Source organism: Miniopterus schreibersii, assembly GCF_964146895.1.
Source record: "Miniopterus schreibersii genome assembly, chromosome: X".
NCBI lineage: Eukaryota > Metazoa > Chordata > Mammalia > Chiroptera > Miniopteridae > Miniopterus > Miniopterus schreibersii.
The window spans coordinates 9,230,967-9,246,727 of record NC_138104.1 but is presented as its reverse complement, the minus strand read 5'-3'; the positions used below and the strand labels follow the sequence as shown (position 1 = coordinate 9,246,727).

The 15,761-nt window shown below is 35.8% G+C and overlaps 1 protein-coding gene and 1 pseudogene across 3 annotated transcripts in view; one reads left to right on the top strand and one right to left on the bottom strand.

The window, feature by feature from the left end:
- Positions 1 to 1,201, bottom strand: part of FRMD7 (FERM domain containing 7) — a gene marked incomplete at both ends in the record, with an annotated part of 38,462 nt that extends 37,261 nt beyond the window's left edge. For both annotated transcript variants that reach the window (XM_081125752.1, XM_081125753.1), the window contains one exon: positions 1,145 to 1,201. In XM_081125752.1, the coding sequence (XP_080981878.1) occupies positions 1,145 to 1,201 (57 nt within the window). The remainder of the gene's footprint in view (positions 1 to 1,144) is intronic.
- Positions 1,202 to 2,355: 1,154 nt separating this feature from the next.
- LOC308551718 (oxaloacetate tautomerase FAHD1, mitochondrial pseudogene) lies at positions 2,356 to 13,512 on the top strand (annotated as a pseudogene). Its single transcript has 2 exons — positions 2,356 to 2,385; positions 12,919 to 13,512. The product of its transcript is annotated as an oxaloacetate tautomerase FAHD1, mitochondrial pseudogene (transcript).
- The last annotated feature ends 2,249 nt before the right edge of the window (positions 13,513 to 15,761 follow it).

Sequence of the window (15,761 nt, the reverse complement as noted above, 5' to 3'; positions counted from 1 at the left end):
TGGAGCGCTGTGAGTGTACACCACCAGCCTGCAAATGGATAAACTACTCAAAAGACATTTTCTACTCCTTAAATATAGTTCCAAGAAACAATACGAAATGCCTTGTACCTCTAATGGAAGCTATTTGCTACAAAAACAAACCATTCAGGTCCGTGGACCTAAAATGCCTTTTGCAAATAAAAATGAAAGGAAGAGAGCAGAACAGCATCTGAAGCCATGAAGTCATCACCCACAAAGCACATTATTCAAATAAAAATGAAACACTCATTTGAAAAATGGGTTACCCACACAACCAACAGCAGTTGTTAGTTTATGTATAAAAGAAAACAACCAGCATTTTGTATGAATTTAAAAGAAAATAAACTATTTGCTCTTTGTTAGTAGCTAATGTAAATCAGAGAAAATTGCATTTTTGTTCCAATAAAATCATAGAAGATTTCAAAATGCTCATACATAAAACCTGACATCAAAATGTACATATCTTACTATACTGGAAGATGAGCCCCAAATGATGCGTTTAATACATTTGTTCTTTCTTGAATAAATGAGGTATAATTTTACGCAATCATCTTACAGCTAGGAATGATATTAAGAACCCTGAACTACAAGTACTAAATCAAACTAAGTAGTCTCTTATCTTATTTTTCTGTTTCATACTTGTCATTACTTCCTGAAGTTCTCATTACAATTGCATAATTCTACCCTCACCCAAGAGCCCATAGATTTTCTTCAGAAATGGAGGATAGCTTTCCCCTTCTCCTTTCCCTCAGAACCACAGTTTTCTCCCCATAATTGTTCATAGGTTGAGACTAATGGGCAAATTATTTCAATGAGCAATAATACCTTTTTGGGTAGGACAACAAAGTTATTGCTGCTTTGTCTTTTTACGAATATTTAGCATATCTTTAAAAATTGCTTTTGTTGTCCCTTGAGAAAAGAGAACCTGTTCTAGAAGAAAGGTTAATGGGAAAACATGAGCTACATTGTGATATTAAATACAGATCTCTTTTTCCAAAGCTAAAAACCACAGTCCTCCGTCATTCAGTCCTAACGAAGACATAACATTGCTGGCTAATGGGCTGTCCACAAATGACCATTATTGAATGAATAATAAAGGAATAATAGCAATGTAATTTCCACTTACATCAACCACAAAAATCTTCTGGGAATCATCCAAAAACTGCACTTTTAAATGTAGCATTCTCAGAGAGGCTGTTGGGCTGCAAGCAGGCTAAGAGTGCTGTGGGTGCTGTGACAGGAAGGGGGCTTTCTCTCAAGGAATCTCGCTCTCAGCTGGATGCAGTGCACTTGGGTCTCCCCAGTCCACCCACACCCTTACCCAGGCACCCTACTGTCAGCAGGGCACATTTCTGTTTGCTTGAAGTGATGCACACCCAAGGGCGTTTGTGCTGCCGAGTGCTGGTTATCAATAGCACCTGGGCAATCTCCTATTTGGTCAACATCAAATCCAGCTGGACTCTTTCTAGTCCTCTTAAACTCAGTTCCTTTCTTCAAAGAAAAATAAAAATAAAGAAACATTTGCAACCCCTGGGGATTTTCTTTATCTCACAAGAGCACAATTTGAAAACCAGAGATGAAGCTTCAATAAATATAGAATAGTCATTCTCAAAAGTAAAAGGACTAGAGTAAGTCACACATTGTACTAGAAATTTCATGGCTGAACTGTCAAGCTTTATGTATAATAATCTTAATTATTTTTGAATTTACATAATTTAAGAATGAAAACTTTATAAAAAGAAATATATAGAAAAGTCTCACTTGCACTTCTGCCCCCTCTATTCTGTGCCCCCATTGTACCCCATTAGTAATCAATTTTGTTACTTTTTTGTCATTGTTATTTAGCCTTCAGTGTTTCTTTATGCAAGTACTTTACAAGTAAATATGAATGTATTTCTCAGATGTAGGTAGCATGCTATTACACTATTTTGTGCCTTTCTTTTCTTACTTCAGATGTCATTGTGATCTCTCTTTAGCTGTGCACAAAGAGCTTACTCATTTCTTTTTACAGCTGCATAATTTTACGCTGTGTCAGTGATGCATAGTTTACTCAAATAGTCTCCTATTGGTGGACATGGGTTGTTTCCAAACTTTTGCTAGTATAAACAAGGTTGAAATGAATATCCTTGGATGTATGTCATTTTATATGTGTACAAGTATAGCTGCAGGATAGATTTCCAGAAGCAAAATCTGGTTAAGGGTACTATATTGGTAATTTTGATAGCTATTTCTAAATTTCCTTCCATAATGGTTGTTATGGGTTGAATTGTGTCCCTCAAAACTCACTCGTTAAAGTGCAAACCCCCAGATACTCAGAATGTGACTGTATTTGGAAATATGGTCTTTAAAGAGGTAGTTAAGTTGAAAGTAAGTCATTAGGGTAGGCTCTAATCCAATTTAACTGGTTTCCTTATTAGTAGAGGATATGAGAACACAGACATGCAGAGAGGGAAGACCACTTGAAGACACAGAGGAGAGAAGATGGCCACCGAGAGAGGCCTCACAGAAAGCAATCCTGCTGGCATTTTGATCTAGCCTCCATAATTTTGAGAAAATAAATTTCTGTTGTTTAAGCCACCCAGTCTGTGGTACTTCGTTATGGCTAACCTACCAAACTAGCACAAGTGTTGTACCAATACACAGTTTCACCAACAGTGTTTGAGAGTCCCTATTTTCTCTAGGCTCATTAACAGAGTGTGATGTCAAATTTTTGAATTTTTGCCAATTGATAAGTGAGGAAAAGAATCTCAGGGTAGCTCTAGCCATTGTGGCTCAGTTGGTTGGAGTGTTGTCCCTTACACCAAAAGGTGGCAGGTTTGATTTCTGGTTAGGGCACTTACCCAGGTTGCCAGTTTGATTCCCAGTTGGGGAGCATGTGGGAGGCAGATTATCAACTTTTTTATTTTTTATTAAAGAAGTGGAATCCTTTCAGATGTTTAAAGGCCGTTTGGATTTCTTTTTTTTTTTTTCTGAACTATCTGTTTATGTAGTTCCATACCCCTTTTTAAAAATATTGGTTATTAAACATCATTTCATGTGCCTGTTGGCCATCTATTTATCTCATTTGGGAAAATGTCTACTCAGATCTTCTGCCATTTTTTAATCAGGTTGTCTGTTTTCTTGTTGAGTTGTCTGAGTTCTTAATATATTTTGGATGTAATGCCTTATTGCATGTGATTTACAAATATCTTCTCCCATTCAGTATGTTTCCTGTTTGTTTTTGTTGCTATTCTTTTTTAAATTTATCTTTATTGTTGAAAGTATTACAGATGTCCCCTTTTTCCCCCATTGACCCCCTCCACCCTATACCCACCCCCAAGGCATTCACTGTACTATTGTCTGTGTCCATGGGTTATGCATGTAAGTTCTTTGGTTAATCTCTTCCCGCCACTCCCCTCCTCCTTTCCCTCTGAGATTCATCAGTCTATTCCATCCTCCCATGTCTCTGGATCTATATTGTTACTCAGTTTATTTTGTTCATTAGATTCCACATATAAGTGAGATCTTGTGATACTTGTCTTTCTCTGACTGGCTTATTTTGCTTACTATAATACTCTCCAGGTCCCTTCTCCTTTTTGTTTTGATGATAAATTCTTCTACTGTGCAGAAGCTTTTTGGTTTGATGTAGTCCCATTTGTTTATTTTTGCTTTTGTTTCCCTTGCCTTTGGAGTCATATTTATAAAATTATCACTAAAACAAATGTCAAGGAGCTTACTGCCTATGTTTTATTCTAGGAATTTTAAGGTTTTAGGTCCTACATTCAATTCTTTAATCCATATTGGATTAATTTTTGTGTATGGTAATACAAATCAAAACCACAATGAGATATCACCTCACACCTGTTAGAATGACTATTAACAACAAGACAAGAAATAAGAAGTGTTGGAGAGGATGTTGAGAAAAGGAAACCCACATATACTCTTGGTGGGAATGTAAATTGGTGCAGCTATGGAACACACACACACACACATACACACAATGGAATACTACTCAGCCATAAAAAATAATGAAATCTTGCCATTTGCGACAACATGGATGGACCTTGAGGGTATTATGGTAAGTGAAATAAGTAACACCAGGAAATCATATGATTTCACTTATATGTGTAATCTAAAAACAAAAAAACAAAACAAAAAAATGAACAAACATAGCAAAAAAAATCAACTCATAGATACAGAGATCAGATTAGTGGTTACCAGAGGGGAAGGGGGTTAGGGTTAGGTGAAAGGGGTAAAAGAGGTAAATTGCATGATGATGGATAGTGACTAGACTTTTCAGGGTGATCACTTTGTAGTATATATAAATGTCTAATTATAATGTTGTTCACTTGAAACACATAATAAAAAAATAAACAAAATATAATATTGGCTATTGACTTTTCTCCTCAATCTAGGAATTCTTTAAACATTAGGGAAATTAGCCCTTTGTGATATGAGTTACAAATATTTTTGCCCTTTTGTCATTTGTCTTTTGACTTTGCTTATGGTATGTGTCTCTTGTCGTATGCCACAAAAAGTTTTCGATTCTCATGAAGTGAAATTTGTTCATAATTTTTTAATTATGGATTTTGAATCATAGTTAGAAAGGCCTTCTTCACTTCAGAGTTTTCTTTTAGTACTTGTATGGTTTCATTTTTAAAAATTAAATCTTCGATCTATTTCAATTTTATTTCGATATATGATGTGAAGTATGAATATTCAGTTGTCCATCATTGATTGAAAGTTCATTTCTACCCCCATTGATGTGAAAAGCTTCCTTTATCATATATTAAGTTGCTATATACATTTGAGCCTGTTTTTGGATTATTATTCTCTTCCATTCATGCACCAATTCCACAGTGTTCATTTTTGAGGCTCCAAAGTATGTTTTAATATCTAGTAAGGCTGTTTCACACCACATTGCTCTTCATTTACAGAGTTTTCCTGGCTATTCTTGTTTACTTATTTTTCTACATAAGCTTGTTCAGTTCCAGGAAAGAAATGTAGATATATTTATTGGGATGTGTTAAAAAATTATAAATTTACTTATGGAAAATTGCTATCTTTCTAATGGTGAGTTTTCTTATTCATGGAGCATGTATGTCAATAAGTTCAGATCTACTCTTATGTCCTTTTCTAAATGTTCTTTAATACATATTTTCAAACATACACAAAACCAAAGGGTTTAGTACAATAATCTCCATAAAATTATCCAGATTAAAATGTATTATGAGGTGAATTGTGTTCTCTGAAAGTTAATGTGTTGAAGTCCTAACCCCCAGTACCTCAGAATGGGACTGTATTAGATTCCACATGAGTGAAATCATATGGTACTTGTCTTTCTCTGACTGCCATATTTCACTTAGCATAATACTCTCCAGGTCCATCCATGCTGTCGCAAAGGGTAAGCTTGCCTTCTTTTTTACAGCCAAGTAGTATTATTTTAAAACAAATCTCAAATATCACGGCATTTCACTCCTTTAATATCTTTAGTATTCATCTCTTAAAAATATGGACATTTTCTTGTATAACCCCAAGACCATTGTCACATTTAACAAAATTATCAAATACCTTGTGCTTATCATATAATACCCAGTTCTTATTCAAATTTCCCCAATGATTTCTAATTTTTTTTTTTTTTTACAGTTAGTTTGAATCAGGATCAAAACAAGTTCCACACATTGTATTTGGTTGTTACATCTATTAATTCTCTTTTAATCTGTAGTGGTACCCTTCCTCCCTTTTTATGCCTTTCATTTGTTAAAGAAATGTGGTCAATTGTCCTATGGAATTTTTCATGTTTTGGACTTGTCTGATTGCTTCATTGTGTTTTTATTTAATTTGTTATTCTACCCCTCATATTTCTTATAAATAGAAAATAGCTATAAAGGCTTAATAAAATTCACATTCAAAATTTTTAGTAAGGGTACTTCTTAGTTGATGCTGTGTACTTCATAGTACATCATCACATCAGAAGGCATATATATCCCTGGTTGTTTCTAGTGATACTAGGATTGATTAATGGGTTTAGGTACTAAACATCAAACTGTTTGAAAGTATTCGTCATCTAGGCTTTGTGCATTTCTTATACATTTACTCTTAGGTATTTAAACATTTTGTTGCTCTTTAAAATGGAGATCTTCTCTAACATTATATCTTCTAACTGGAAACTGTTTGCATATGTGAAGGGTATATAATTTTTAAAATTATTTTTATCTTATTTTAAAATTACAGTTGATGTTCAGTATTATATTAGTTTCAAGTGTACAAGCCCATGATTAAACATTTACGTACTTTATGAAGTGAACACCTCAATAAATCTATTACCCACCTGACACCACATAGAGTTATTACAATATTATTGACTATATTCCCTATGCTGTACTCTACATCCACATGACTATTATGTAACTATCAATTTGTACTTCTAAATCCCTTCACTTTTTTCACCCATCCACCCAACACCTCTCCCATCTGGTAACCTTCAAAATGTTCTCTGTATTTATAAGTCTGTTTCTGTTTTACTTGTTCATTTATTTTATTTTTTAGATTCTACATATAAATGAAATCATTTGGCACTTGCCTTTCCTGTCTGATTTATTTCACTAAACATAATGCTCTCTAGATCCATCCATGTTGTTGCAGATGGCAAGATTTCATTTTTTTATGGCCGAATCATTCCATTGTATATATGCACCACTTCTTCCTTATTCATTCATCTATTGATTGACACTTAAGTTACTTCCATATCTTGGCTATTGTAAATAATGCTGCAATAAACACATGGATGTATATGTCTTTTCAATTTAGTGTTTTGGGTTTCTTTGGATGAGTACTCAGACTGGTTGTTGGGTTTTTCTTTGTCTCTTGTTATAGTTTTTGTTTTAAGTTCTATTTTGTCTGGTATAAGTATTGCTACCCCAGCTTTTATTGTTTTGCTTTGTTTCCATTTTCATGAAATATCTTTTGCATCCATTTACTTTCAGTCTGTGTGTGTCTTTACTTCTGAACTGAGTGTCATGGAGACAGCATATGTAAGGGTCTTGTTTTGTTATTCACTTAGTCATTGTATTTCTTTTGATTGAAGCATTTAATCTATTTGTATTTTAAAAAATTGTTGATAGATATGTGTTGATTGTCATTTTATTATTCATATTTTTTTTACCTTTTTCTCTTCTTCTTAAAGAAGACCCTTCAACATTTCTTATAATACTGGTTTGGTGGTGATGAACTCCTTTAGCTTTCTCTTTTCTGGGAAGTTCTTTATCTATCCTTTGATTCTAAATGATAGCTTTCCTGCCGTAGAATAACCTTGGTTTTAGGTCCTTGCTTTTCAGTACTTTGAATATTTGGTGCCAATTAACTCTGGCATGCAAAGTGTCTGTTGAGAAATCAGCTGACACTCTTATAGGAGCTCCCTTGTAGGTAACTAACTGCTTTTCTCATACTGCTTTAAAAATTCTCTTTATCTTTAACCTTTTGTTGTGGGTCTCTTTGGGTTCATCTTGTTTGGGACTCTCTGTGCTTCCTGGACTTATATGTCTATTTAGTTTACCAGGTTAGGGAAGTTTTTTGTCATTTTTTAAAATAAGTTTTCAATTTCTTATTCTCTCTCTTCTCTTTCTGGCACCTCCATGATGCAAATGTTGGTACACTTGAAATTGTCCCAAAGGATCCTTAGAGTATCCTCATTTAAAATTTTTTTTTTTTCTTTTTGCTATTTGATTGGGTGTTTTCTGATTCCTTATATCCCAAATTGCTGATTGTTTCATCTACACTTCTGTTGACTCCCTATAAATTATTTTTCATTTCCATTAGTGTATACTTTATTTCTGACTGGCTCTTTGTTATGGTTTACATATCCTTTTTTATTCTGTTGAAGTTCTCACAGAGTTTCTTGAGCATCCATATAATGATTGTTTTGAACTCTGTATCTGGTAGTTTGCTTGCCTCCATTTCATTTGGTTCTTTTTCTGAAGATTTCTCCTGTTCTTTCATTTGGGACCTGTTTCTTGGTCTCCTCATTTTGGCTGCTTCCCTGTATTTGTTTCTATGTATTAAGTAGAGCTGCTATGTCTCCTGGACTTGGTAGAGTGGCCTTATGTAGTGGGTGTCTTGTAAGGCTCAAGGAACATCCTCCCTGTCACCCAAGCTGAGCGCCTCAGGTGTGCCCCCTGTGTAGGCTGTGGCACTGCCCTATTGTAGTTGACGCCTGATTGCTGTTGGCACATCACTGGGAGAGTTTGACACCCAGACTACAGGGAAGGACCTGCTGTGCAGGGGCTGACTCCATGGAGCAAGACTCCCTTCAGTGGGGCTTTGGCGCCCACCGAGTCCGTTCCTTGATTGTGTTGTTCTTGGGGGTGATTGGGTTTTAACCCAGCATGCTCTGAGGCTGACCACTGGGTGCACTGGCTCATGGCCTCCAAGGAGGTGCAAGTTCAGCCACCACCTATGCCCTGCCTGGGGCCAACCTGCAAGAGCCATACAAAGTGATCTGCAGATGGCTGCTACTTGCACTGGGCTTGGACATGCCTGGCAGAGGCCAAGCTGTGAACTGGGGCTGACTGCAGTTAGTTTCCTGCCTGGGGCCACTTAGCAAGAGGTATGGGGTATACAGTGGCTAAGTGCTGTTTGCTTGAGAGATTTTAGCAAAGTACAAAGCATGAGCCAAGAGGCCTTTTATATGGAAAAGCCACTGGAAAAAGCTTGGATGGGCCTGCCAGTTGGGTGGGGTGGGGTCTCAGGGAATCCAGGGCAAGGCAAACAGTGTTAGCCAGTTTGATGGAGACTTAGATGTGGCACCCACCTGCTGGTTCTGTTGGGGTGGGTCCTGAAACCAGACAATTCAATTCCTCCCATTATGTTCCTGGCACCTCCTGAGCTGCTGCTCTGACACTTGCTATTTATTGAATTATTGATGGTAGCCATTCCTGACAGGTGTGAGGCGATATGTCATTGTAGTTTTAATTTGCATCTCTCTGATGATTAGTGAGCTTGAGCATCTTCTCATATGTCTATAGGCCATCTGTATGTCCTCTTTGGAGAAGTATCTTATTAGGTCCTTTCCCAATTTTAAAGTATATTGTTGTTGTTTTTTAGTGTTGAGTTGTATAAGTTTTTAATAAATTTTGGATGTTTCCTCTTATCAGATGTATCATTGATGAATATGTTCTTCCACTCAGTGAGCTGTCTTTTCATTTTGTTGATTTCCTTTGCTGTGCAAAAACATTTTAGTTTTAAGAAGTCTCATTTGTTTATTTTTTTCATTGTTCAAAATATTACAGATGCCCCCATTTCTCCCCATTGACCCCTTTCAACCCGCACCCACACCACTCCCCAGACCCTCACCACACTATTGTCTGTGTCCTTGGGTTATGCATATAAGCATATAAATTCTTTGGTTAATCACTCCGCACCCACCCCTCACTACCTTCCCCCTGAGATTCGTCAGTCTGATCCATGCTTCCATGTCACTGAGTCCATTTTGTTCATCGGTTTATTAAGTTCTTTAGATTCCACATATAAATGAGATCATGTGATGATTGTCTTTCTCTGCCTGGCTTATTTCACTTATCATAATATTCTCCAGGTCCATCCATAGTGTCCCAAAGGGTATGAGATCCTTTCTTCTTTACAGCTGCATAGTACTCCATGGTGTAAATGTCATTTAAGGTCTCTGTTTCCCTGTTGATTTTTTGCCTTAATGATCTGTCCAATGATGACAGTGGGATGTTAAAGTCCCCCACTATGATTGTGTTGCTGTTGATCGCTCCCTTAAAATCCACCAAGAAATTTTTTATTTTTATTTTTTTATTTTTTTATTTTTTAAATATCTTTATTGATTTCAGAGAGGAAAGGAGAGGGAGAGAGAGTGATAGAAACATCAATGATGAGAGGGTCATTGATCAAGCCTGCAACTGGGCATGTGCCCTGACTGGGAATCGAACCCCAATTGCCTGGACCCTAGGTCGACACCCAACCGCTGAGCCATGCCCCTCCAGGCGAAATTTTTTATATATTTAGGTGCTCTTATATTGGTTGCATATATATTTATAAGGGTTATTTCTTCCTGTTGGATTGATCACTTTAGTATTATGTAGTGACCTTTTTGTCCCTTGTTATTGTCTTAATTTTGAAGTCTATTTTGTCAGAAATAAGTATTGCTACTCCAGCTTTTTTTTTTTTTTTCATTTCCATTTGCATGGAATAGTTTTTTCCATCTCTTAACTTTCAGCTTGTGTGAATCTTTTGCTCTCAGGTGGGTCTCTTGTAGACAGAATATATTTGAGTCCTGTTTTCTTATCCATTCAGCTACCCTATGTCTTTTGATTGGAGCATTTATTCTATTTACATTTAAGGTTACTATTGATATATACTTATTTAATGCCACTTTTCCCCTTTATGCCAATGTAGCTTTCTCTCAACATTTCTTCTTCTTAAAACAGTCCTTTTAGCATTTCTTGCAATTCTAGTTTCATGGTACTGAACTCCTTTAGCCTTTTTTTGTCTGGGAAGCTCTGTATTTCACCTTCGATTTTAAATGATAGCCTTGCTGGATAAAGTAGTCTTGGTTACAGGTTCTTGCTTTTCATTACTTTGAGAACTTCATGCCAATCCCTTCCAGCCTGAAGTGTTCCTGTTGAGAAATCTGCTGTCAGACTTATGGGGGTTTCCTTGTAGGTCACTGATTGTCTCTCTCTTGCAGCCCTTAATATTCTTTCTTTGTCCTTAACATTTTCCATTTTAATTATGATGTGTTTGGAGTGGATTTCTTTGGGTTCCTCTTGTTTGGAACCCTCTGTGCTTCCTGAACTTGTGTGGCTTTCTCCCTCATCAACTTAGGGAAGTTCTCTGCCATTATTTCCTCCACCAAGTTCTCTGTCCCTTGCTCACTTTCCTCCCCCTTTGATACCTCTATGATGTGAATGTTCTTTTGCTCATGTTGTCCCAAAGCTCTCTTAGACTGTCCTCATGCTTTTTATTGTTTTTTTCTTTTGCTGCTCTGATTGAGTGTTTTTTTCAAACCTTATCTTCTAATTCACTTATTCTATCATCTGCTTCATTGAGCCTGCTTTTAATTCTTCCAGCATATTCTTGATATCAGATATAGTATTCTTCATTTCTGCTTGTTTCTTATTTATGATATCTAGCTCATTTTTCATATTTTCACTAAGTTCCTGGACCTTTCCATTAAGTGTCTTGTTGTTCTCATTAATTTCCTTGAGCATCTTTATAACCATTACTTTGAACTCTATTTCTGATAACTTGTTTAACTCTATCTCATCAAGGTCTTTTTCTGGTGATTTTTCCTTTTCTTTATTTTGGGGGTTGTTTCTTTGTCGCCCCATTTTAGTGGTTCTTAGTGTTTGTATCTGTATATTAGATATATTTGCTGTCTCCCAGTCTTGTGGGGTGGTATACTGTAGTGTATGTCCAATGGAGCCCAGAGGTGTGTTTTCCTTATACTTCTTAGCTATTTGCTCTAGGCATGTCCCTTTTGTGGGTGTCCGTTTTGTGGGTTCTTTGGCCTCTCCTGCTGTGATTGGATCTAGATTGTTGTTGACCCGTTCTTGGAAGGACTTTCCTCTCAGGCTGCCTAACTATGTGGCTTAGTTCCAATCAAGTCTTGTGAGCTGTTGTATGGGTGCAGACTCTGTAATGTTTCTTCAGTGCTCCTTACTCAAAATATGTCCACTCATGTATATTTCTTTTATATTTCCAAGTTGGTTATGCAGTGTTTTAGCAGTAAATCAAATCCGTGGCTGGGAGCAAGGGCGCTCTGCTTTTTGTCAGAGTGGTGCCATCTTCCCCCAATTTGCTTATTTTTTACTTTGTTTCCCTTGCCTGAGAAGATATATTAGAAAAAATATTACTAAGACAAATGTTGAAAATTTTCTTGCCTATGTTTTCTTCTAGGATTTTTATGGTATCAAATCTTACATTTAAGTTAAAGACTTAAAGATTTAAAGATTCAAGTTTATTCTTGTATCTGGTGTAAGAATTTGGTCTAGTTTGGCTTTTTTTTTTTTTTTTTTTTTGCAAGTATCTGTCCAATTTTACCAACACCGTTTATTGAATAGACTGCCTTTACTCCATTGTATATTCTTGCCTCCTTTGTCAAAATTAACTGACTATATAGACATGGGTTTATTTCTGGGCTTTTTAATCTGTTCCATTGATCTATATATCTGTTTTTATGCCAGTACCATGGTGTTTTGATTATTATGGTCTAATAGTATAATTTGATATCAGGTAGCATGATACCTCCAACTTTGTTCTTCTTTCTCAAGATTGCTGTGGCTATTAGGAGTCTTTTGTGGTTCCATATAAATTTTTGGATTATTTTTTCTAGTTCTGTGAAATACACCATTGGTATTTTCATAAGAATAGCATTTAATCTATAGATTCTTTTGGATAGTATGGACTTTAAACAATCTTAATTATTCCTATCCATGAGCACAGCATATACTTCCATTTATTTGTATCTTCTTTAATTTCTTTCTTCGGTGTCTTAAAATTTTCTAATATAGGTCTTTTACCTCTTTGTTCAATGTATTCATAGATATTTTAGTTTTTAATGCAAATATAAATGGGATTGTTTTCTTAGTTTCCCTTTCTGATAGTTCATTATTGGTATGTAAAAATACAACTGATTTCTGGATATTTACTTTGTATCATGCTACTTTACTGAATTTATTTATCTTGATAACATACTGAACTTTCTTAAATGTTTGTCATATTTCTTCATTTGATTCTTAGTTTTCTGGTATAAAACAATTATATTATTTATGAATAGAAATAGTTTTATCTCTTTCTTTCCAATTTTTATAATGTTAACTTCTTTCTTTTGCCTAATTGGGTTAGCTAATACCTTCAATGGAATGTTAAATAGAGTAAGAGCCATGGCAACCTCCAAAGGGCTGTCAAATTCTGAAAGTGGGGAAAAATATCATGCACATGGGCAGGAACTACACAGACCACCCCAAAGAGGTGGACAGCACAGTGCCAAGTGAGCCTGTCCTCTTCCTGAAACTATCCACCACCTACACCCCAAAGGTTGGCCATCCTCATGCTTGCCTGAAATCACAACTTACACCAGGAACTCAAACAGCACAGTGATGGGCAAGAACTGCTGCACTGTTCCAGAGATTCTGTCCATGAACTACATAGCCAGCTATGATCTGTGCCTGGACATAGTGGCCAGAGATGTGCAGGATGAATACAAGAAGAAAGGGCTGCCCTGGACACTGGCTAAGCACTTTAAGCCAAAGAGAAGGTCTCTGACCCTCACAACATGAAGCTCTGGTTCAAGGTCAATGAAGAACTCAGACAGGAGGGTGAGACATCCTCCATGATTTTTTCCATATCCTATATCATTAGCTACATTTCTAAGATAATGACCTTGGAGAATGAGATATCTTCAGAACATCAAAAGGAGTTGGACCCATTAAAGAAAATGATATTCAGAGTCATCAATATGAGATTTATGGTGAAAAGCACCCGGACATCTAAAGAGTTTCAAGAAGAAAGGGAACAAGACAGAGCAACAAATGTATTTTAATGTGACCATCTTTTAATAAGGAAACAATTTTTTTTTTAATGATTTATTTGGTTTGTTATGCCTCAACTCAAGGAAGATGGACTCTCCTAGGAAAACATAATCTAGAAATGCTGGGCCAGAAATGGAAACAAGAAACAGTTTCTTCTAGGAAACAATCAGAATAAAGTATTTGTGATGCTACCAAAGAGGAGAATGTATCAAACCAAATGTTCAGAAAACTTACTTTACTTTCCTAAAAACTGGACTGGTAAAGACTTTTCAGTGGGTTATTCTGGGATCAATAGTTCAAGACTTAAAATATGCAAGTAGATTTGAAAAGCATGTTTCAAATCAGTATTTCTCACATTTTCTTAATCATGATACTCACCTAAAGTACTTGTAGAATAAAATTTTCAAATCATTGTCCCATAAAATACGTTAAATAATAGTGGCAATAGTGGGCATCCTTTTCTTTCTCTTGACTTTAGCAGGAATGCTTCCAGTGTTTCCCCATTAAGAACAAGACTGGTTTTTGAAGGAGACATTTTTAAAAGTACATTTAAACTTGATTGGGCAAGAAGCCAAAAACACTATCCTTTGTCTATATTGAACCAATTTACTCTATGACACTAAATAAATAGACTGGCAAAATTAGGCCAATGAAATGCTGTCATCTGATGGACAACAGTGCATACCTTTGCTAATATTTTGATAGCTCACAGTACAGTCTCTACAACAACTCCAAGTGGAGAGGCAGCTGTGAGGATGGTGGAAAAAACAGTAGCTCTGAAAACCAAAAGAATCTATTTTAAAACTTACCATCAATGTGTTCTGAGGAGGGTCATTTCAGCTCCCTGTGCCTCAGTTTTCTAACCTATAAAGTAAAGTGACAATTCTAATTCATAGAGTTGTGTGAGAAATTAAAAATTTGGACATGTGGCCTTGGCCAGGTAGTTCAGTTGGTTAGAGCATCATCCTGATAAACCAAAGTTGTGGGTTCAGTCTCCAGTCAGGACACATACAAGAAGCAACCAATGCATGCATACATAGTGGAGCAACAAATCAATGTTTCTCTCTTTCCCTCCCTTCCTCTGTCTCAAATCAATCAATAAATGTTTTTAAAAATAATTTGGACATGTGAAATCATATATTACATTGCCTGGCACACAGTAGGTACTCAATAAATGTTTATTCAATAGATGAATATTAAGGAAAGAAATATCAATAAATCATTTTTTGCTGAAGTTTAAAATGGTAAGTGAAGAATGAATTCTCTCTTTTCCTCTCTCCTTTTCCACCTAGACTTTTTTCCTTCAGCTATTACTGGCAAAATGTTACTAATAGACTGATCCAAAACAGGAAACTGTCCTAAAGGAAATTTTCATGTTCTACTTTAAAGTAAAAATCCAAATTTGAGGTCACCCTTGGAAAAATTAGTGTGGCCAGTATGTCTTCACTTAGTCCCTCCACACTTTGGGAGGAAGAGAGGGAGAGCTTAGCAGCAGGCCAGAATAGAAGCAAAAAGAGATTGGGGAATTGATTCCAGGATTTATGAACTAAGAAAGAAATACAAGAGTATATACAACATAGTTTTTACTGTTATCATTTAAAAATAAATAGAATAAACCTAAACCAAAAATAAAAAGCACCACGCAACTTTTTTTCCTAAGATCAAAAAAGTATCTATCTATGGCATGACTTGAAGGATAGAATTTAAGAATTCTGATTAAAATTATGGCCCCAATTCCTGGAATTTCATCATTAGTGCCTTATTTCCTTAGGTTAAAGACTGCTCTTTTTCCGGGGTCTCTTTTTTTTTTAACCCAGCTTTATAGAGATATACTTAACATATAACTTTATTAAGTTTAAGGTATACAACATGATAATTTGATACATTTATATATTGTTAAATGCTTACCTCAGTAGAGTTAGTTAACAACGCATTACCTCACATAGTTACCTTTTTTGTGATGAGAACATTAAAATATACTCTTAGCAATTTTCAAGTACATAATACAGTGTTTTTAACTATAAACACCATGCTGTACACTAGCTCCCCAGAATTTATTAATCTGTAACTGGAAGTTTGCCCAATTTGATCAACATTTCGTCATTTGCCCTCCACCCCCCAAACTCTTGCTACCACCATTCTACTGTTTCTGTGAGTTTGGCTTTTTTAATATTCAACATACAAGTGATATAATACAATATTTATCTTTCT